The 23,783-nt window shown below is 44.0% G+C and overlaps 1 protein-coding gene across 3 annotated transcripts; it reads right to left on the minus strand.

Annotated features, from left to right (window-relative positions):
* Positions 1-28: 28 nt before the first annotated feature.
* PHF11 (PHD finger protein 11) lies at positions 29-22,944 on the minus strand. Of its 3 annotated transcripts, none has more exons than XM_010583370.1 (12): positions 22,870-22,944; positions 18,997-19,140; positions 18,328-18,446; positions 17,291-17,426; positions 15,555-15,662; positions 14,658-14,791; positions 11,501-11,547; positions 8,188-8,246; positions 6,617-6,683; positions 4,826-4,948; positions 3,412-3,483; positions 29-1,033 (listed from the first exon to the last, which is right to left on the minus strand). In XM_010583370.1, the coding sequence occupies exons 4-12, from the start codon at positions 17,396-17,398 to the stop codon at positions 894-896; spliced, it is 858 nt and encodes a 285-aa protein (XP_010581672.1). In that variant the 5' UTR covers positions 17,399-17,426; positions 18,328-18,446; positions 18,997-19,140; positions 22,870-22,944; the 3' UTR covers positions 29-893. The 3 variants fall into 3 exon arrangements, with proteins under 3 accessions (XP_010581672.1, XP_010581670.1, XP_010581671.1); XM_010583368.1 differs by lacking the exon at positions 22,870-22,944 and adding an exon at positions 22,099-22,203; XM_010583369.1 differs by lacking the exons at positions 18,997-19,140; positions 22,870-22,944 and adding an exon at positions 22,099-22,203.
* Positions 22,945-23,783: the final 839 nt, after the last annotated feature.

Below are 23,783 nucleotides of genomic sequence, written 5' to 3' on the forward strand. Positions count from 1 at the left end.
ACCTCTTTCCTGTGACAGTGGGTTTGCATCTGTCTTTGTTCCCCAATAACAGATAAATCCATGCTCTATGTTAATACTCTTTTAAGTGGGCAGTTTCTAGGCAGAAGGGCCACATACATGACCATATACACTGCTTTCTTAAAAATGTTTTATTTCATTAACTTACCCTTTTGTAGCTAAACAATGCTTTTCTGTATTCAAACAAATTTTTAAAGACAAAACACATGGAATTTGTATCCTTTCTTAATGGAGAAAGGAAGACAAGGTCCATTGTTTGATCTGTTTTACATTGTACATGTTTAGAGTACGATGTCTAACCCTTTCTGGTCTGCCTGCAAACACTGTTTCACCACTGCCATTACAGCAGCACTAGTTATACATTAAGCAGTCAGTTAAGAATCATTTAATTAAAAAAAAACAAACCCCTGTTTATAATTCAGAAGGCTTCTTTGAGTGCAAGTTCTGCTAATTGGTCATCTTTGGAAAGCCAAAGCAGCAGTGTGATCCTGGAAACATCACTGTCCAGATGCAGACAGCGCAGCAGCTACTGCACACAGTCAGGTGAGGGCTACCACAGGTACAGAGACTAAGTGCCCCGCAGCAGCCCATGCTCCCTTGTTTTTGAGAAAAAAAGTCTTCACTGGAAGGTTTTGAGCTTTAAAAAAAGCTAAATTTGGTGTATAACCACTCATTGATCCACAGTAAAATTGAAAGAAAGGGACAACTTAAAATTATTGCAACAGTGAGGTATAAAAAGGAGTAAAACACCCAGTTCTTGTGTCCCTGTCTTGGGGTGGGGAGGGGGAATTACTTAGACACTGACCAGACGTGCTCTATGGTTTCTATCATTAGAAAATCCTAGATACAAACACCATTACAGACGGACTTAGGGGTTATTCAGACACTGTACTGGACGTACTAGCGGCGTTCTCTTGGGTAGGAAGGATGACTTCTTTTAAGTCCTGCAGTAGCTCAATCTTGTTATCCAGTCTTTTTCTGCTTTCCAGAAGTTCCCGGATCTTTTCCTCTGTTCCTATTACAAAAAAAGAAAGGGATAAAAGCTTTTATTCATCTGTAACTACTATCAAATTTAAAATACATGTTATATATGCATTAACAATGCAGAGACTGCCAATGCTTAGTTTAACCAGCAATAAAACCTCTGCCTTTCTGAGGCAAAGGGTCCAGCCCTACACCCCGCACCCTTGGTGTCTTCATTAAGAGTCAGCCTGCGTGGTGCACAAAAGTGACCAGCTGAAGTACCAAAGCATCAAAAAACAAAGCAGTAGAGTTACATCCTTCATCGTCCATACACTGTAATCTCAAAACTAGCTGCATTATAGATTTAACTTAAGCCATCACAGCAAATGGTAACATTAGTTCAGTTACTAACCCAATGTTACTGGTCATACGAGCTTTAACAGTTCCATTGTCAGAATCCATTTGTGTGGGGACTCCTCCAATAAAGACACATTTTTAAATCTTTAACAATACCATCTCTGAATTACACACTTAAACTTACAAGCCTGATTGATGGATTTTAGCCAACAACAACAGCAGCAAAAAAATTAAACCTATGAAGAGATGGTTTGGACAACTGTGTTCAACAGCTAGATTCTCAAAAACTCAACAGCACATAAACATTCCTGCTTCTGGCAAAGGAGTTCTTGCCAGTGTGCGATGGGATTAATCACATCCTTCCCCTTCTTTGCAAAGCCCTGCCTGGCTGCCTTTCTGCTTCTCCACTGCTTCCATCTTCCTAACATTACAGATTATTGAACTGGGTGAGAACTCAGTAACAGGCCTCGCTAGACTTCAGAAGCATTACCAGAACCATATCTTGTTAACTGCAAAATTTAAATGAAGCACTCGCTTTGTTCAGTAACAAAACATGCAGAGGTGTCAGGGACCTCTGAGCAGCAAGGTTAGTCAGCGAACAACAAGCAAATTTTCCTCACAGTGTGTGAGAATGCCAGAGTTCAGATTTTTAGTAAGAAGCAAAACATGTTTTGTACAAACCTGAATATATTTTTCTCTTTTTGGCGGGGAGAGAGGAGGTGTCCAAAGTTGTAATGGGCAGAGTGGGGAAAGTAGCTCCAGACACTTACCCTTGTTCATTCTGAATTACAGCTGGTGATTTCCCTCCCTCCCTCCAGTTTCACTTGTATCTAACACAGTTTTCATTCCTTTCTCACTGGTTCATTTTAAGAGCTCCTCTTGGATCAGTTTTGGAACCAACCTTAATGTGTATTTTCATTATTGACCTTGAAATTAAAAGAAGGCCAGTGGTATCAGAAAAGAAGATTGTGTGGTACAGGAAGAATTGAGCTGCTCAAGTGGTGGGAAATTGGAGAGGGGACAAATTTTACACATAAGAATCACACGGTCCTGTGTACGTAGGTGCCAATATCAAGAATTTCTCCTGTAAGCTGAGAAAAGGATGAAATAATTGATGCAGCTGTGAAAGAAACAAGTGTGACCCAAGGTTGTGCCACATGAGGAGTTTTAAGCAGAGATGTTTTAATGCCCTCAGATGAGGCACTGGTGGAACCAACCTCGTGTCAGGTAACAGGAATTCCTGAAACAGGAATTTAGATGCAAGAATAGGAGACTGGCTTTTTCCCCTCAAGTGAAGGGGAAACGGCAAACATTAGCAAACATCACCTTCATGCACTTAACCTCAGCATTAGCTCATTAAAACTCATTTCCCTTTTCACAGGGATAAATTAAAGCAGGTTAGAACAAGGCTGCTAACTGTCAGAGAGAGAAACAAGAGCAAGAGACTTGCCTGTCTGAAAAAGTTTTAACCTTGTCGCTTACACCAGCCAAGACTGGAGTCCAAGCCCCAGAGTTTCCTTCTACACTGGTGGTCCCAAGCACCCACTCCTGCCCTCGTTTTCATTTCACTCTGAGCATTCTCAGCTTGTTTTTCAAAGCATGTTACAACTGCCATCAGGCCTGGGTAAGTTCTGCTCATAGCGTTTAATGCTCTTAACTGAAACATTAACAGCCAGTCTGAGCAGCATGCATCAGAAAGGAGCAGAGCTGTAACGCAGGCAAGCTGCTGAAGGGAGTCTGCGGAGAAGGAAGGGAAATAACCTACAGAAACAGGACACGAGTGCGTCCTGCCGGAGAGGGAAGTTCCTCTGGGGCAGAGACCCTTTGGTCTTTTAAAGCTGTGGAACTGTGGCTTGCCTTCCCCTTCAGGTCAGCCAGCCAGACTTGACATACTGTATTTCTAAAGGTTGAGGTAGCAATGGCTTTTATACAATTGTTTATATAATGCTGAGAAAAAAAAAGTTCCTTGGAATTTTCATTTTACACGGTCATTTTATCAAAATGCTCAGAAGAATGACCTCAATGCCAAAACCCATACCAACTGCTAATGCTCTGACACCTTTTTTCACATACCTGAATGAATATTTGTCAGTATATTTTCAAACAGTCCACAGTCAAAGAGTGACATCACTGTCTCTTCATACTCTGGGGAAAAAGATGATTTGATTTAATATTACTGAGTAAAGGTTTACAGAACCCTCACGTTAATGCAGAGCCCTACATTAGAAGTAGCACAAAATAGCAATTACTTATACTAATTGCTTGAGGTTTTAAGATGTCTTCTTTCTCATATAATCTATATTGGGAAAGAAGAGTCAATTCGTCAAGTGTACTTTTTTTTTTTTTTTAACTTTCATACAGAAAACAGGAAAGGGGACCTACCTGTAATTCCCTTTTTGGGTCTGCACTATGTGAACAGTCCATTTAAAAATGAGCAATATACTTAAGTTGTATTTCATTTGTGTCAGGACTGTATGTGTAACAGGCGGGCCGACCACACCAATTCCTCTTGACAGATCACATGACATGTGGGACAGTGCTGTCGCTGTTCGGTGTTAAAAACCAGCCCAGAATTATGCCTCAATTTCATAACTGAGGCTTCCAGAGAAAGAAAATACAAAATGTCTCCACAGTTTGCATGACCATTAAGAGATTTGCTTAATGGTGAAAACCTTTGAACCCCTCACGTGTCCTGAACTTCATACTACTTCTAGCAGCTGCTGCCATGTTACACACAACCTGATTGTGAGGAAGATTTAGCCAGGTGGGACATTTCACTTTCCACGTGTGTGCTTCAGTTACTTTGCAGAAATTAGCATTCTTTATCCAAAGGTATTATTCATAACTTTGTAAAGCTGGGAGGACAACAGGAGAGGAAGGTTTGAAATTCTCTTTAACTGTGTTGCAGACAAACCAACATTAGAGTGGAATCCTCTAAGAACAAAGTGCTTCATACAACCTGATACTTAATCCAGTGAAACCAACAAATACACACTAAAAGTTGACAATAAAGTTCTGACTAATCATCCAAAGACTTAAAGTGTACACAGCCAGGGATTTTTCTCTCAAAAGAGAGTGCTGATATTAACAGCTAGCTGGTCGCTCTGTGAAGCTGTAATAACACCACAGACTTATGATCCAAATAAAACCTTCCTGTTCTCTTCAGGACCTCTCTCCTCTTCAGTGCCCAGGAGAAGAGGTCAGGCTTAACCTACCTATGCTTATGCCAACGTATAAAAGGTGGCTTCGCAAATTCAAGTTAGAAGGCCTTACTAGAGTATACTGAGTTGACAGCTCTTCCCCTCTACTCACACAGGTATACCAAAACCCGCTTGCTCTCCACCTGCTGTGCAGCTGCAGAAGCGAGACAGGAGCCAGTTACTTGGCACTACAGAATTACCCTCAGGAAGGTGACGCAGAGCTGAGTGCCTGACATTCAGATCAGCATTTCTGCTCTGAGAGCAGATTCCCCCATGGGTCTCCATACCTGTTTCTGAAGTGTTGTCATCCATCAGTTTTTCCTGCGCCAGGTGAAGCGTGTCCAGCATTTCTTCAAATATGTCATCCAGAAGCCCGGCTTGCTTGCATTTTCTAAGAAAGTCTATTCGGACTGTTAAAACACAAACCCACACTCTTACACAGAAGCTATCTGTAAGGTGGGCTTTACTCGCTCGCTTCAGAAACTAAAACTTTGGCTAAAGTCCCCCTTCTAGTAACAAATACTTATGCAAATCTCTGGCTCCTCCAGCTACCCACTCAGCCCTTTTCAGTGGGAACAAAAAAGGGGTCAGGCAGACATTAAGCATCGCACTGGGTGTGAAGTTACCTAAGCTCTAGATTTGGATTCATTCATCAAAAGCAAGTATCTCCACAACTCTAAATGCACCATTCCTAATGCCTCCTGATACCCCCTAGTATAGGAAAGCAAGTGATTTGTCTCGCTTTTTTTTCCCCTTCCAGTCCTCAGGACGACACCATGGACTGAACAGGCTAAAGGACAGAAAATAGTGCAAGAAGTGAATCAGTATTGGATTTGGTAAGAGAATTAAGGCTACTTATACTCCAAGTGATCCAGGCATTAAAGTCATCTATTACAGCCCATTTTATACACCTACTTTGTCAGATTTGGATTGCTAGGGCAATAACTACCTATTTTTAATTCATCTCAGAGCAGCAGGTCAGAGACAGCTTTCAGTAAGATCAATTCAATGGACTGCTCAAAAGGAAAGAGCTGTCAGACACCTCACAGAAGTCTACCAGTCTCCATTAAAAACAACGTTACTTCTTACTGGAGACATTTGTGAGAAAGAAGATGTCATTTCACTTACACTAGATGCCCTACAAGTATTCCAGGAATCTGTATAGGTTCCCTGTTCTTTATAGTGGTAATAAAAATTCAGAAAAAACATCAGGCAGCCACCTACTGCTACAATACTGTGCCCATATACTAAGCATAGCCACGGGAAGGTGAATAATCACCACTAACGCCTTCCAAACTTCCACGCGACAGCATAATCCTGACAAGCAATTGCAGCAGGACCTTCGGGGTAACGTGAAAACTGCAGAACTGAAGGATGGGTCCAGCGGTTGATTTCACTGTTGTAATACCATATGTACATAGTACCATATTGTGTTAAGCACCCTACGTACACCTAGGGTTCTAAAGGTAAGATAAGCACGCGGTGGCAGCAGTAACTGTCACAGCGTTCAGCAAGCCCCATTCCTACCCAGTGAGCTAGAGCTCCTGTTCAAGGTGCGCTGAACTCTCCTCTCACTGCTGGGTCAGGGCTCAACCCACTCCTCGCGGCACCTCCTCTGCTGACCCATTCCAGAGTGCCACCTGGCAGAACTGCACCCCTCTCCTTCGAGAGGGGCTCAGCGCAAGGAGACTGAGGTCAAGGAGGACTGATTCCCTTTTAAATTTAACTGTATTGATGGGGGGGGATGTTAGGCAAAAGCACCCCTGTTTGCTGGAGACACACAGCCGAACTCAGCAGCCAGCCAGAGCAGGGGCATTCTCAGGTGAATTCAGCGGTTCACATCACACAGCAAATCTCAGCCAAAGCACAGAGATTTGTTTGCTGCACAGTTATTAAAACCTGTACAGTCATTCTGCAAATCAGACTTCCACTCCCTTGTCAGAGCTTGGAGAGTCACTTGTCTTGGGAGAATAATAAAGACACATTTGCAGCATCGCTGCTATCAACCATTTCCAAGCTCTGAACTTCAACATAACAGATCACAGTATCTCCTAGCTGTTCTATAAAGTGAGTCGCACCTTTATGCCTGTTGTTTTTTCTTTTTAGTATTCGTAAACTGTTTTCTTCTGCTGTCTCTTCTGTGCTCTGTAAGGAAAACAAAACAACTTATTTTTAAATCATACTGACTTGTTAAATCATTACTGCTTTGTTTTCATTATCTTAGCTCTATATTAGCAGAAAGATAAAAAGCAGCCTATATTTCTGTGAATACAGTCAGCTTCTCTACACAGCCAGCGATATTTCTCTCCAGACATTCCATTTTTAAAAAATGGAGCAAAAGTTGCTTTAAAGCAAAAACTCTTTAAGGAAAGCCCAACACCTGGGACACCACCCTCCTTAAGTATTGCATTTGCAAATAGCACAGATGTTAACAAACACCTACTGCTAACTCCCAGTGCAAGTGATGTTTAGTTCCCTAGACCTGATGTAATACTAGAAAGGATTTGAGAGGAGAGGGGGAATATTTTTCTTTTCCTCTGGACAGGACGCAGTCATTTTCTGCTGTTCCACATCATACCACAGGGCTACAAATAATTCTTAAGCTCTCTCACAAAACTCCACCAGTGTAAAAATGCATTGCTTACACAATGGTAAATAATTTATCGCACAGTGATAAATCCTGGAGCCCCTCAGCTTCTTATTTGCAGCGTTCGCATTGATTTCTGAGATCGTTAGCACTGGAGAGCAGCAGAAACAGCACATTACTGTGGGTAACAGGTCAAATGAATCTCAGTTATAATGCCAGGAACATAAATGGATTTACAGCTGAGAAATTCTTGGAGACAAATAACCTACCCTTATGAGAGTACTACACAAAAGCTGCAGAGATCGTCCCTGTCCCCCCACATGACCTCTCTTTAATCTCAAGACCTGGGAAAGGCAGAAGTTTTTCCCAAGGAAAGCAGGATGCTACTTCCTCTAGAAAGGGAAGTCCCAACACCCCCCCCGCCCCCAAGTCAATGTAAGTTCCCATGCATACTTCTGTGGAGCCAAGAGAATCACCTCAAAACTTAAAATAAGCTGTATTTACAGGTTTTCTAACAACAGCCTCTAAAACAACTCCCCCTGCAACCAAAGGGATGCTCTGCTTGATAGCTCCCCAACCCCGGGGAAGGCCATCTTCACCGGCAACGCTGAGAACTGCCTGATCTGCAATGAAAATCTGCCACATCTACCATGAGCACAGGCTCACAAACAAGTAAGCACCACTTTAAAAGGCCATGCGACTCATCAAAAGCAGTTTTTCACAGAAACTGTATCAAGCCCTAAGCAAATCTGAGAGACATAGTACTTCCGAGGAAAAAGAGCCCCCAAAGGGAAGCTCTTTCTGATCATGTCAAGGTGACAGGCACCGAGTCAGCCTGGTTCAGAGGTTCCTATCGCATTTATGCCACATTACCTGGGGGCAGCATTGGCTCTGTCATTTTGACAGAATGACAAGATCAAAACAAGGCAGCTGTAAAGGAAAGGTTATTGCTTCTGTGAGGAAGTCTCTTTCTGAATACACTGTCCAAATACTTCACTAAAGAAGTCCTTTGCTGTAGCAGATGTGGGTTCCTGTTTTAGAACTACTTAAATTCAGAATTACCATTTGTTCCGTGATGGTGGAAGATTTCAATGCATGTCTTCTCCTCTTACTAGCTGCATCTAGGAATCAAGAAACAACAAAGTAACATATGTGTCAACCTCAGACTGATGATTTCACATCATTCAAATTCTCTCTTTTCCCAAAAAGCTACAGAAGTGAGGCACTTTCGGTGGCAAGGCAGGAGTATGTTTCAGCTTCCCCAAATATCTGACATGTCAGTGGAATTCACATTATTTCCATGTAAGAAAAATTACAAGCCTGAACCATTAGGAAGAAATGCAAATCACTGTAGCATTAGGCTATCACTTTGCCTTTTAAACTCAGTATAAAGCAAACACCAGTTTTTAACATAAGATTTTTGTTTGAGGCAGAGTGAACTTACTCTCCCTGGCAGCAGCACTACCTCTAAGTGTTAAAAACTTCAGGCAAATTTACAGAAGATGACTGGGTTTTTTTTCAATCAATTCTTGTTTATGTTAGTACACCCTCAAAACTAAGACTACATAAAGAATTATTTCAGGTGTCCCAAAGACATACAAATAGCATTAGGTTTTTCATCAATATAATGACCCTCCTAGAAAGCCTCCAGAAGCAATCTGATTTGTAAGTTTAATATTAATTTACGCTACAAAGTGTTTTTAGTGACGTGGTATAAGATCTCTGCAAAATCACCGGCTTTCACTTTGTCCTTTCTATCAGCATGCACCAGCCTCTCTCCAACATCATAACTGGCAGCGGCTGAAAACAGCTACGGCATCACAGGCAGAGAACGGTAACTCTGGCAAGGAAGACATGGCAGGAGCAGAGAAACCTAGAGAAGAGTTCAACCACCCACCAAAACCTGAAGGTTTTAAATGCAGTGGGGTTATATGCCCCTTTTCCGTTTAATTCTACATCCTTTGGGCAGAACTTAGTAAGGTTTTTTCCTTAGAAATCATCCTATTAAGAGGAATGAGGAGTTACTGTGGGTACAGGAAGGCTATTGAAACAAGTTTGGGGTTTGGGTTTTGGGTACTGGTGCTGTACATTTGCATTTTTCATGGCCTGAAAGGAAATCATAGCCTCTCTCTTCATCCAAAATGAAGCTGGGTGGCCTAATTTGGAGCAGTCTAGGAAATGCTGGTGTAGGCACAAAGAGTTCCTTGCTGTCCAGCACATCTTTGACCTGTGGCAGGATTTTCTCAGCCCCTCCTGATGTTTGCTTTAGAGATGCTTTACAAAACAAGAGGAACACAGTCTGAAGAGCAGCCCAACTCTTCCTGCTTCCCAGTGTTCTCTGCTCTTCTACATTTGTCAGCCTTTAGCTGGGCACATCCAACATTTTCAGTTAAGCAGAGGTTGGAGCCTGTTTCCAAGTCCAAACTGCCCTCCCATCCCTGCTGTGCAGAGCTGCAAGGAGTCTTCTTGGCCCCTAAGGCTCCCTATCCCCTTCCAATCGCACAGCAGAGCCCTGACACTTCAGCACAAGAATGTTGTCTGGACCAAGAACAAGGAGGTGTTCTTTGACCCCATTTTCTCCAAACTACCAGGGAAAACAAGCCCAGAGAGGCAGCGCTTTTGTACTAGCTCCTGCTCCCACAGCACTGGCTCAGCCTGCCCCAGAGGAATGGCTGAACTACTTCACCCGAGTTGGAACCTGAAAGTCAAAACCCTACCATGGAACCACAGTGCTTCCATCCCAGCCCCTGCCTCACTCCCCGCCCTGTGCAGACCTGCAGACACTGAGCACAGGGCTCTCCTGCCTGCCCAGATGGGCCAGGAGTGGGCCAAACACAGTACCTGCTACCTCAGCCAACTCACCAGCAGATAACCGTGGCTATTCTGAGCACCACACACGCATCTGAGAGCTGCTCAGAAGCAGGAGACATTGGGCTTGGGGAACCAAATGTCATTTACCCAACTCTCACAGCTGCTCTCCACCTCCTGCAGTACAACTACACTCTCAGAGGTGGGAGAAACTCGTTCAGGAGGCAAGGCAGACACTGCCAGCAGAATCCATTTACCCCTCATAAACAGAGGGTCTCCAAACTAAGTGCCTCTGGAAGGTCTCTAGGAGAAAACTCTCTTCTCAGGGAACAGGTCATACATTGTATATGCAGCACTTGAAGACACCAAGGCCTTCAATCTCATAAGATTTAAGCCTTCCTTATGAAGGAGGTGGTCTACAGGGCTGGACCTAATGCCTTAATCTCATCTCATACTGGAAACGAAGCAATCCTGGGCCTGCCTAGTAGTTGGCACCTCAGACCCTGGACAGACCCAATAGACTGACAATCATTAGACCACAGAAATCAGATTAATTTTAAAAAGGGAGGGAATGTCAGGCCTCAGAACTACGGATAAGGAAAAAGCAAAACTACTAAGTGAAATAAGAAGCTGCATTTGGTTAGTGAACCACAGCAATATCAGGTGTTAAACAGACTGTATGTCTGGCTAAGAAACCCCAGACCCTATGATTAAAAGTTTAAATGATAATCACCTAAACCACCCCTTGAGTGGTATCCAGGTGGAGCCAGACTTTGTCAGGAAGATTAGCCAAAGTTTGCTATACTTCAGTGGGAGCACACCACTCTTAGCATTAGTGCTCACAGTTCAATTGAGCTTAACTTCAAAGTGAAGGCCAGTCTAGGACCCGCTCTGTTTTGAGCCGGATTGTATGCATTAGGTTAAAAGAGTCACTGAATTATTCAGTGAGATTCCTGACTACCTCTGAACCAGCAAGGACCAGGAATGCCAAATTAAGCTGCATTTCTGTAGCAAAGGAAGCAATCCTTAAACAGGGGTTGTATAACCCTTTTGTTACACTTAAAAAGCTCTTTGGGATCCTTCAGAATGAAAGGCCCTATTTAAAAAACTACTGCAGTGAATATGGAAGATGCAAATGTGAACATATTAATGTAACTATAGATAAAAATCCCAAGGTGACCACTCCTGTAGCCCTCTCTTTGCTAATCAAGTGCAAGCTTGTGCATCGCTCATTAGCGTGGCTCTCATCTCTCACATGGATTTCACAAGCTGCTTGGGCCTACCTGCCCGCACACAGAACAATTGCATGAAGGATCAGGTCTGCAGTGTTTTAAGTCAGTTTTGAGGGAGATTTGGGGAAGATAAAATATAAACATTTCCTACTTCAAAAAACCTTCTCGATTTTTGTGCATATGCATGGATCTCAACCAAACCACTCCTGCAAGATTAGAAATCCACCGCTCAATATAAAGGTGGAGTAACATTTATTCTGTTCAAATGAGTTATTGACTGTAGGATGCAAACTTTTAAAACAAATGAAATCAATGAAGCCATTAAAGAAACTCACCATAGTGATTGGTCCTATTGCCTGGGTCATGTTTTGGGCAGAACACTCTAAAATTTAAGTTCAATTTTAAGAAAAAGAGAAAAAGTATTAATAAATACGTAAACAGAGTTATGCTGACTGATTTTAACAGATATTTTCCCCTCTTTTCATTGAACGTAAACTGAAAGACACTTAAAAAAAATTATCAGTATTTTTGTTCAGCATTACCCACCTACGAAAGCACCTGCTGTAAAGTCACATACATGCACAAGCTTGTATTTGTACTTTTAGAGCCTCAGTGGACTCTGAACACTGAAGTTTTGAATTATCAGTGCCATTATCCGACTCTGTTTGGACTTGCTCACTGTTCAAATCCTGAGTCACACACATTTCATCTGGTGTGGCGATCAAACACTGTGGCAGAGGTACTCTTATGGAAACACCTTATTAAAATGAGATTCATGCCGTCAAGATGAAATACCACAGTACTTGATTTTAGCTACTGCTGTTCTGCCCCCTTGCCCTGTACCACTCAGGCCAGGTCCCGAGCCTCTTTAGATGTATCTGCTTACCGGTCAGCTTGAACTTACAAGCCCTGCCCGACACGCTGGCACAGCCACACAGCACTGCACCGCCACACACAGTACCAGCTACTTGCTTGGAGATCTCTGTCCCTCCCTTTCTGCTGCCCAGTGCTGATGAGGTGGTCCCCAAATCCTAAGTAGGGCACCCTGTCTGAGATCCAGTAGCTTAAAGCTGCTCAATGCATTTGTTCCTTAAAGACTTCAGTAATATATGAGATGGGAATATTTTCTCTGGTTCTAGGAGAGCAATGTGAATTCCTTGGAAGAGGCAAAATGCAATGAATACAGCTGGAAAGAGTCCTTATCTTCTGGATACAATAATGTGTAGAGAACGTGAACCACCTTCTATAATGTGCCTTTCTTACAGAAGGATCCCAAATCACTTTTTAAGCAAAATTGCCTTGTCAAGAGTGTGGTTTAGCTGATCTTTTCATTACAAATCTATTTGCCAAGACTAATGCTCAAGTGTTTGGAAGCAATTTTTAAAGGGAACTGCATTTACTAGAACATTTTCTAATTACTGTCGTTCTTTTATTTTAACAAAATAGAAACACTGACCTTAGAAATGCAGTCTGTTTCCTTGACGAGCCAGCTTTTTTGCAAGAAATTCATTTTTATGCACAAAAAAACAGATTTATGCATGCCTAACAATTCAATCAGAAAGCTAAGTACTGGAGGCACCTTATTTACATCCCTGAATTTCTAATATTGCCCTTTAGAGGTTGGTTTTTTCCTCCCCTCCCTTTAATTCTATTCTTTCCCAGATAGAAACAACCTTCCTAAGTACAGGAACATCTTATAAAGAACAGACAACACCTTTTACTACTCAGGCTGCTTTATTTGGAAGCGCTTCCCTACTATAATTTTTGCAAGATGGCAGTACAAGTTACACTTATTTTCCCACCTCTACTCTTACTAGCTACTTCTATAGCAGCATATGCCTTCTTTGTTTTGCTCTATTTGTTTTGATAATCACTGCTCATCATCACAACGATGGCAACTCAGAATTTAAAAACACCAGCTCTTGCTCTCTCTCTCTCAGGAATTCTCTCTTTTGATATGCTTCTCTGTATGTTATATTTCACCATGAAAAAGTGCAGGGGGCTGTCAACCCACGTCCACTGTTTTTCAAGTCTTGTTTGTCTTCTCTCCAATAATTTCAGGCTAGCTACAGATTTTGTGCTTTATTTATGCCACTGATACTGTGTATAAGTCATTGGGTTCAAATCCCTGAAAGCTACTTCACCATCTTTCTCTAACCCAGTCCTTTTTCATCTCTTCAATACAGGTTGCTATAGCCTTGTTTCCTACTTTTCTATATAGGACAAGCAACTAATCTCACACAGTTACTTAATACAAGACATTTTTAAGGGTCCCTCTTCCAAACCTCCAAGGTCACCAGCTCAGAAAACCACCAAATCAAACTATATATTCAACCACTGCTTTACCAGTTTGTATCTAGACTGTCATCAGTCCCGTTCATTTTTCAACATCTTGAGAAGTTCACTCTTCTTCAGCCTGAGGTATCCTTTCTAAAGCTATATGATGAGAGCTGTTTATTCTGTGATCATAGAAAGTTTCCATCTTCCCAACTACACTCTTTCACAAGCTTTGCAGACTCTCAAAGACTTTATAAGCATAAACTAAATGTATCATCTTCACTATATGGCTGGGCTTACAGCCTTCCAGAAAGGCGTATTTATTTTGGACTGAGAGCCCTAGTGAAGCAGACGGGAGTGCAAGTGTTTTGACACAAAAGGACCCATCTTCCACTACTACTAAGGACTGCACTAATCCACCTCTTCCTGAAACAAGTAGTGATTAGATGGTCTACCAGATTAATCTAAGACTAACATGGCCTGTGATCTCTCTGGCCTTGCACAGAAATGCAGATCGGGGGGGGCGGTTTATGGAGCTTAGACCTTACTATAACTTCAGCACTTCAGAAGGTCCCTAAAGTCCCCATTTTTCAACCCCTTCATCTGCATCCTCCAAACAACTCATTCCATCTACTAATGGCAACGCAGGCAGCCCAGGGGCAGTGGACGCTGGGACTAGCATGATCAGGACAGAATTTACTTTAAAGTCTGCTTAATTGTGTTAATACTAGCAACACACTTGAAATATAAGGTCTTTGGTGCGAATACAGAGTTCTCTGCTAGTATATGGAGGGCAAATTACCAGAATTTGCCTCATGTGAACAGACCTAGAAGTGCTATAGACTGCTCTGTGCTCAGACCACATTTACTGAAGCTTCTGAACCAACAGCAACAGAGAATTTGAGCGACATGAATAAAAATCTTGGTCCTTGAAGACTAGCTGGATAGCCAGTAAGGACTGACTTCCTCAGTTTTGGCCTAGAGATTTTTCAGGTGTTTTGCAGGCTCAAACACTGAATGGATTCCTTCCCACTGCTGTGATGTCTTCCTGTAAAAGGAAAACATTTCCCCTACTTTGTGAACAGGGGATCAAGCATCACTTTAAGAGAGAACACATTTCCTTTTTAAAAAGGCTTTAAAAACCACACAAGTCTCTTCCTGACACCACCACCAAAACATTCACAATAATTAGTTAAAAAATACTTGGTTAAATACCGGTAGACTCCATTTACTTCATCCGTTTCTATTGCTGCATCATCACAGAGCGCACAGAAGTAGTGATAACTTCTGCGGCAGGCTCTTTCCTCACATCCCACAGTGGCTCCTTTCTTGCGACAGAAGTTGCACATCTAGAACAGGACGAGTTTAGCAGGTAAGCATTACAGACAGCTACTGAAAATCTTGCCATATGAGGCAAATACTATCCTCTGTGGGAAAATCAAATCTTTCGTTACAAGTTGCCTCTGTATAACTCATCAGACAAGTTCACTCCTGCAAACTCCTACCCTGGTCATTATTTCAGCCACCTTTTTGCCATCTTACCTCTATTTCATACTGACCAATTTGTAAAATGACGCAGAGAGCCATGTGAGGGCACTGGGCAACTTCAGCTCCCCTGCCCCCCAAACCTTGCCCAGATTATTTCAATACCTATTGGTATTAGTGCTTGTATTTATGTTTTCTAGGCTAACTTCATAATGAAAAGAATTCCACCATGGATGTAAGGGAGGAGGGCAGCTGAGGACAAAGCCAGTAAGAAAACCTCATATAAATAACCTTCCTTCTGCTAAAACCAGAAGGTGTTTCCCTTTACACTTATAGGTTGCATAATTTTGTTTCAGGCACTGGCTTAGTCCTTTACCAAAGTCTCTGAGGAAACTTAGACTAAGGACTTAAAGGCCAGAAAACCCAATGCATTTTAATACAAAATGAACTAAATTTCATCAAATATAATGTCAAATCAATGTTTCTAACTCCAAATCTGAAACTTCCATAAGCTTAGTAGATGAGAAGGACCAAGTACTTTTCTGCATTTTTTTTCAAGCACAAAACAGGCCAGACAACCTTCAGTACTATGAGATAGGACCAAGTGCAGATTCAGAAACTCCTTACCAGTCGCTTTCCTCTCTTGAGTTCTTTCAACACTGATGTCACATCAAACCTTATATCCAGATTATCTGGGTTATACTCTTCAGATTCCACAAATCCTGAGGAAAACAACTAAAGACAAAGGAACGATATTAAGAATTCACAGAGGGACTCAGTCACCAGTGCATTCCAGAGAGAAGAGAGGAAAGGTGTATCTTTTCTTCTTGCACTTGCCCTACCTAAGAAAGGCTGATATTTCTCTGTGTTTTTAAGAAGTTTCACCTACATTGAACAAGGAGCTGTTCTTAAACCTTTCCCCAGTCAAAAGAAGTTCCTCTGCCTATACAGGAGATTCCATATGACCTGAAGGTGAACTAAGAAAAGATAACAAGGTGAGAAAGTGAACTTAGTAAGAAGCGTGAATGAAGAAAGTCTGGAAGTCCAGGCTGCCCAGAGTAAGGAGAAGCTCTTTGGCTGACAGACCTCCACACCTTGAATGTTATCTGCCCAGTTGTTCAGCCTTATAGCTGGATGCAACATTTCTCTCATCACAAAATTTCCATACAGTCCAATGCTGACAACAGTTGACTGCGTGAAAAACATGCAAACATTGTACAAGGCCTGGGAGAAATCCACAGAAAAACGTATGCATGCACATTTGGGCCACTTTAATTCCCACAGAAGTGCTGAGGCATGACAGTAAGTGAGGAAGGGGAAGTTCTTAGCAACTTTTTTCTAATCATTATACATAGCTAATTCCAAACGAAAGTGAGCTACCCTTATATCAACTGGCAGGCACTGTCTGTCTGCTCAGAAGGTGATAGCTAACTGCAAAAAAGCCAAACACTGCAGAGAAGCCTAAGGCAGAGAAATTAGTAAAGTTATTGGGGGGGGAAAGGGGGGGGGACGCGCGGAGAGAGAAAAAGTTTCAACATTGAAGCAACATGATAGCCCGAACAAAACATCCAAGTAACACTGTAAAAAAAGGTATCAAATGTTTCTGAAACATTCTGGGGGAAAAAAAAAAAAGTAGTAGAAAAATAAAGATGTGAACATAAAATCTGCAAGAACAAGAAGGCTGGAACAGTGAAAGCCAGAAAGCTGTTCCAGCAGCAGGCACATCTCCTGCACTAACCAACCCTCACCGAAGGGGGAACATGACATCTGTAATTGATTCTGCACACCAAGAACCAACTCCACTAAGATCCCAGAATAAAGGGGAGGCATTTTGACAGCAAGAAAAGTAAATACATTCTAGGATCACAGCACGCTTAGAGCTTCACAGATATGTTTATATAATCAACTTCTGATATTTTTATTCCTTATTTTATATAAGGCAGACAGGGAAATTTTTTATCTTGATACAGCAAGTGATGTGAATATTTTCCTGCAAAGGTTTAATTAACTACACAACTTTCTGTGGTCTGAGAAGCCTCATTCAATTTAGTATCTCAAGACGACCTATTCCTACTGCTAGACTGTATGTGTGTCTAGAACCATTGATCAGGAACAGACACATGTAAAAACACCATAAATCAACATGTCCAGCTGTGCAGCCGTGTCCTCCCCCTCTCCAAAATTCTGGCCAAGGCCTGTTGCCTTTTATAGCTTTTCAATCTAATATAAGCTTTCTGGTTCAGGTAACCAACCTTTTAATTCAACCACTATTATAGAGTCAAAAACAGACAAGCAGTGGAAACTTCCCCTTTAGCTCTTCTTCTCTATTCCTCTTAGGTACCGACCAACTAAAAGCCACTCACCAGACAATCCTGATGAGCTGCAATATTTCGCTCTTTGGCAATATACATTACAGAACCAGCCTCCCCTTCTGAACAAAATGCACACGTTCTTCTCACCATCTTCGCCATTATCTGGAAAACACCTAGAGCAGGAAAACTGGGACAAAACACAAAGCAATTGATGCAACTGTCATACGCCAAGCAGGATGAACAGAGGAAAGCAGAGCTTGCTAGCACTTGCCCTCTGACTGCTCCTTCACCTACCTCCCCTGAACCTTGGTGCTTTGCTCCTCCAGCAACAACTAGTAGTAGAATAGGCAAAGCCAATTCTTGGGATAGTGGTGGGATGGAAACCAGCTCCCAAGAGCTCCAGCAGTTAGAGCACGAGGAAAACTGATTTATTTCCTCTTGGAAAGTCACTGACAAGCCATAAGAGGTAATAAAAGAGTTTTCAAGCTTGCTTGGCAATACCTGCTCCAACAACAGGCCCAAGAGCGGGCCAGAAAGTCATGCCCTAGATGTGAAACCCCTTTTATTTGGAGGAGGTCAATCATTCATAGAAGTGCTTTCCTTAAGTGAGCTCTGCCACATGTGGGTCTGCAAGTCAACCGAGGAGAGAAAAATAGCTGTCCCCAAACATCTCCAGTGCCCTCCAGGAGTTCACAGAAAACAGGGAATAAATGCTAATTCCTTACTGTGAAAAGGATGTAGCAAAGAAGCATGGAGAGGCTTGCAAGTAAAAGGGGGCAGAAGACAGAGTCAGAAACAAAAGATTTGAACATTCTCTCTCAATGAGGTGGAGCTCTGCATGAGCGACATAATTTTCTCTATACCCTGGGATTTGCCCCATGGACATCTGTTCTCTTCTTCTGGTCATATCCACTCAAGTGTTAATTGTTCTCCTTCACACAGTCTCTCTTTTCCCTCAGCAGCTGCAAAATTTTAAGGCCAGCTACTTATTTCACAAAACAGTCTAAATGCTTCTGGATAAGCCTTTACCCACATCCCCCACCAGTAGTTTAGAGCATCACACCACACATTAGTAGCAGAAGTTTTACTTTGTTTGTGGTTTCTGTGCAAGTCCACCGCAGAAGTCTTCAACAATTTCCCACTCCTACTAGGTGTGATACTTCGAACTGCCCTTTGCTGGAGACGTCACCTCTGACAGCACAATCTCCTGTAGGATAAGGGTAAGAAAAGTCTGCTTTTACTTTCAAGAAATTAAGAAGATTTGAAGTTAAATTCTAGTGAGAGACAGACAGTAAGGTCCAAGTACAAAACAGGCAGGAAATCTCAGTCCAGCAAATCTCACAACCTTTCTGTGGCTTTCCCACCAACCTGTTTTCATTAGTTCCCATCTCCCTTCCATAAAATGGAGGGGGTAGCCTCAAGTGAGAAGAACACCAGAATAGAAGGGGATTCCCTGCCCCCGCCGGCTCTGCCACTGAGAATTTACTTAATCACAGCAAGTCACTTTGCCTCCACACACATTTTCTCCCCCGTCCTATCTCTTCTAAGGAAGGTAGGGTAGAGACCAATTTCCAATATCCATCTATACAGTGACCATCACATCACTCTCAGAACTTAAGCATTAAATACATATGATAGAAACAAATAGAAATAGAAATATTAGAAATAGAATAGGACAGAAAGAAATTCAAAAGCAGAACAAGCTAGAGTTTGAATGGTCTATAACTCAGGAAAAGTTTTCTGCAGCAAGCTAATACCTGGAATCGATGCAGATACATAGGCCCTGCTCAGGCCCAATTAGAGGTTCCAGCTCTGGGGGCTCTGGGAATTTCTTGAGGAAGAGGCTAAAGGTGGAGTCTACAGCCCCTGGTGTTCTTACAGACTCAGGAGAAATCCTGGTGCTGCAGGAGAACAGAGGACACTCAGTCAAGGTCAGCCTTGGGGTTACTCCAGCACCTTTGCAGGAACTCTGAAGTGGTGGAAGGACAGCTCTTGGCCATGCCCCACTGCAGAAGCAGCCAGCCTGCACCCACTGCCCTGTTTCGCTCAGTGTCCTGTCCCCCACAGGAGCATTGCTTCGGCCCTGTGCTCTTCCCTAGCTTTCTGCTAGAGATTGCTGCCAGGGAGAGGATACTGAACTAAACGGGGCAATGGATCTGGCTGGCTGTTCTCAAGTGAGAAGGGAGTGGCTAAGGGCATGGTTCCAGTTCCATAGTCTAATTACATTTCACCTAAACAACCCCTTGCTTTTGCAGGTCTTAAGCCTGCTGCTCACAGATTCCATTCGACACCCCAGGATCTGTCTGAAAAGGCAAGAAATCGTTGTTCCTTATTCAGCTCCTCCAGTAACACTCATGACAGCATAGATCTGTTATTCTTTCTCCTTTTGCCTCTTTTTCAAGTTGAAGAGTCTGAAACTATTTAGTTGTTCCTTGTACAGAAGCTGCTCCACATCTTTGATCATCCCTGTCACTTCTCAATCTCTTCTCTACTCCTGCTATGTTCCAAGAGGAGCAAACAGCCTTCAAAAGCGTGGGCTACCATTTACAATCCAAAGTCACAACGGTGCTCTGTATTTTTCTCTTCTTTTCTTAATAATTCTTAATATTTCAATCACATTTTAGACTGCTTCTGAGCATGGAGCTGACACTTTCATAGAACCACCTATTATAGTCCCCCAGATCTCTTTCCTAAGTGGTATCAGACAGTATGGAGGGCATCAGCGTTGATTGTTGCTCTGAAACATGCATCATTTTCCACTTATCAATGCTGGATTTTCACCTGCTACTTTATAGGCAAATCACTCACTGTCACAAAGTCCTTCTGCAACTCTTCACAGCCAGCTTTCACTGTCACAGAAGCAGACTGTGGAACTCTAAGGTGACTAACTCATCTGTAAGCTAAAGGCCATTCCACTGCCCTCCACTAATGACAGAGCAAATGAAGCTGCGAAACAGAAGACAGAGCAGAAGCAGCTCAGGGAAAGAAACAGTCACGTGCCTTCATTTGCTTCCCTGGTACCTACAAGCAGTTTTTTGGTGGGTTTTTTTGTTGTTTTTTTTCTCAGCAGTGACAAAATGGAAGAAAACAGAAAACGAAACAGAAAGTAGAAAGGGACAAGAACATTGCCAGTAAGTGCACAAGGATTATGCCACTTCCAAATACACCTTGCTGAAACGTTACTAGTTTGTCTAAGTATTTCCTCTCCAAAACCAATTCTGAAAGCATCCTTGCATGTAAATACACACATTTTACACAGCAGGAAACGCACGCACTTGACATATCTGTAAGGAAGTAAGGAAAAGTACCCAAGTCCCCTGACTTCCAGCGTACTACCGAAACCCACTGCCCTAGCTCCTGCTCTGCTTTCCTCTTCACCCCAGTATAGCAAAGGATTTGATCTACTAAAATAGAGAGAAAGGAGGAAATTACACACCCACTACCCCACATTCACTGTGTCCGTTTGCACCTTCTGGGGAAAGAAGCACTGCTGGTCATATATCAGCTGGGCATGACCTACACAAGGCCCCTCCCCATTCTCCCCCTAGTCATTAGCAGCATAAACACACACAGCCTTTGCAAGGCTTTCAGAACAAAACCAAAGAAACGTCTCTTTCTGATCACTGTTCACTTGCTACAGGAAAAATATTTGTAAGAATATAAAAAATCATTTTTTTTAGAAAGGTATATGTTAACATACCCAATCCAAGTGATGGGGGTGACTAGAGGGTTCCTCATTAGATCTAAAAACTCTCACCTACTCACATGATCACAGAATGGTTTGGGTTGGAAGGGACCTTTAAAGGTCATCTAGTGCAATCCCCCCCTGCAGTGAGCAGGGACACCTTCCACTAGACCAGGTTGCTCCAAGCCCCATCCATCCTGGCCTTGAACACTGCCAGGGATGGGGCATCCACAGCCTCTCCGGGCAACCTGTGCCAGTGTCTCACCACCCTCAACGCAGAAGATGTCTTGCTTATGTCCAGTCTAAACCTACCCTCTTTCAGTTTAAAACCATTGCCCCTTGTCCTGTCACAACAGGGCCTGAGACAAAGACTCGGTCTTTCTTGTAGGCCCCCTTTAGGTACTGGGGGGCTGCTCTAAGGTCTCCCTGGAGCCTTCTCTTCTCCAGGCTGAACAACCCCAACTCTCTCAGCCTTTCTCCATAGCAGAGGTGCTCCAGCCTTCTGATGGTTTTCGTGTCCCCCCTCCAGACCCGCTCCAACAGGTCCACGTCTGTCTCGTGCTGAGGACCCCAGAGCTGGACGCAGGGCTGCAGGTGGGGGATGTTCGGACCTGTATTGTTAGAGGTTCTCAATCGCTCCCTGACGCGCTTCACAGAGCAACACCTTACCCTCTACTGACACACCGCCTTCCAGCATTTTAAACTCAGCAATCTCATTTTTAAAAAAGACTGACAGTTCCCGCTTTGCTACCGCTAAGCGCCACAGGGCAAAACTTGAGGAAAAAGGACGGCGGGATGGACTTTCCACCGATTTGGACGCCTGGGTGCTGCAGGCAGGGCTGGGATGGGGCCTGCTGAGGTGATGTCTTCCCTCATACCCCAGTATTTTGAGGCCTAGCGAGGCGAGTTATCACCTCAGTGGGCCTGCCTCGGCCCTGAGCCTCCCGGGGCGGCAAAGCAAAGCCGCCCCGGGAGGCTCAGGGCCGAGGCAGGCCCCGCTCCCCGGGACCCTCCGCCTGAGAGAAACCCGCGGCGTCCCTCACAGCCCCGGCCCCGCTCTCTCCCCCGCGCCCCAGCCGGACCCATTCATTGAGACGCCGGGGGTGGGGGGGGCACGCCGAACACCGTGTAGCCCCGGTTCGCCCCTTCGCTCCGTTTCCACCCTAAAACTTACCTCAGGGCGGTGGGAACCATCCACCCCCGCTTCCTCACAGCCCGGCCCGCGATGACAATCACTTCCGCGCTCGCCCCGGCGGTTTACCTTCCACCCCCCCACCCCCCTTTCTTCTTCCCCTTCCCCAACTGTCCCGCGCGGAAGTGGGCGTGCCCAGCCGCCGCATGGAGCATGCGCAGTAGGTGACCGCCGATTGCCGGGCAGGGAGGGGGGCGTAGGGAGCGGGGCTCTGCTGGTCACGTGACGAGGGAGAAGCGCTCGGCCCGACCCCGGCGCTTTCGGGCGTGGCCGGGGCTGGGGACCCCGGTTCGATACCCGCGCCCGGCATTCCCGAATTCCCAAGGGATTTCACCACGGGGAAGGGGACATCTTGCATCCTCCCACCGCCCCCCGTTCATTTTTTTGCACGACCCTTAACCAGGACGGGGGAACGACAGGTGAGGGGCCCCGATGTGACAGGGAGGTCGCGATCTGTGCCCAATACGGAGCTGGCAGTGTGACATCTGACCAAGTAGCTAATTCAAGAGACGGGCAGGAAAAGCCGGGACAAGGCGCTGTGCCTCCCGCAGCCATCAGGCCTTTCGTTTAGTCGGTCCCTCCACGGCAGAGGAAGAGGTGGCTGCAGCACGCTGCCTTCATACCCGGCCATCGTGGTACTCGCCCAGCGCTCGAAGGACCGGAGCGTCCCAGTGCCGCTGGTCAGCGCTTTCCTTGGTCAGGAGGTCAAAGACAGGTTCATCCTCGGGTAACCGGGGATGCAACACTTCTTACCGTGCCAGCTCCTCGCTGCGGGGCTTTGCTGGTGCTTCCTTGCTTGTAAGCCTGACGGTTCATACGTAGGCTGATCCTCTCCAGCTGCCCGCTGCCTCTGTAAACAGATGATGAGCGCGCACCAGCTAACCGCAAAAGCATTAACCAATGCTGGGAGAAGCTCGTCGCTCTGCAGGTCTCAACACAACGCACACCACTGAGAGATTGCCTCTTTGATATAGAGAATGAACTGCTAACTGCTTAATGATTGTCTCTCTGTAACTTTACATACCAAAGACTGGTGTTTGTCAAGGATTAAGCCTGTCAGAGACGGGTACTTGGGAGTGATGAGCAAGAAGGAACCATGAGCGATCACAAAACTTAATTAAATGTTTGATAAATTTACGATCTTGTCAAGAAGGCTCAAGTAGAGGCCTTGCTTGAATAGACAGGGCCAGAAAAGATAAGAACTCCTGCCTTCGTTCTCATCCTTGTAGATAATTTAGCTTAAACTAACCATATGGTTTTACACCACTAATGAGAACTTAGATAATAAGAGCACTAACGAGCACTGATGTATCAAAACATGTAAAAGACCATACTGCGCAGAATCACCTGAGGAGGGTCAAATAGTGGACAAGTGAGGAAGACTATGGAAGACCACCAGAGGACTCCTGAAGACCACCAGAGACCTTCAATGCGCCTGCGTAAAGGACATTTGCATATGCTAATAGTTTCCCAGAAAACTAATGAATATGTATAACATTTCTCAGAAATCTAGTGAATATGTATGTAGAACATGTACTTAACCTGCACAATTAGACCCGACGGTGTGCACGATAGGTGGAGCGATCCCCCGTGCATCCAGCGCTGCCAATAAAGAATACCTGCTTAACAGTTAATCAAACTATTGAGTTAATTTCTTTGAATCAATC

Source organism: Haliaeetus leucocephalus, unplaced genomic scaffold (genome assembly GCF_000737465.1).
Source record: "Haliaeetus leucocephalus isolate CR32 unplaced genomic scaffold, Haliaeetus_leucocephalus-4.0 Scaffold897, whole genome shotgun sequence".
NCBI lineage: Eukaryota > Metazoa > Chordata > Aves > Accipitriformes > Accipitridae > Haliaeetus > Haliaeetus leucocephalus.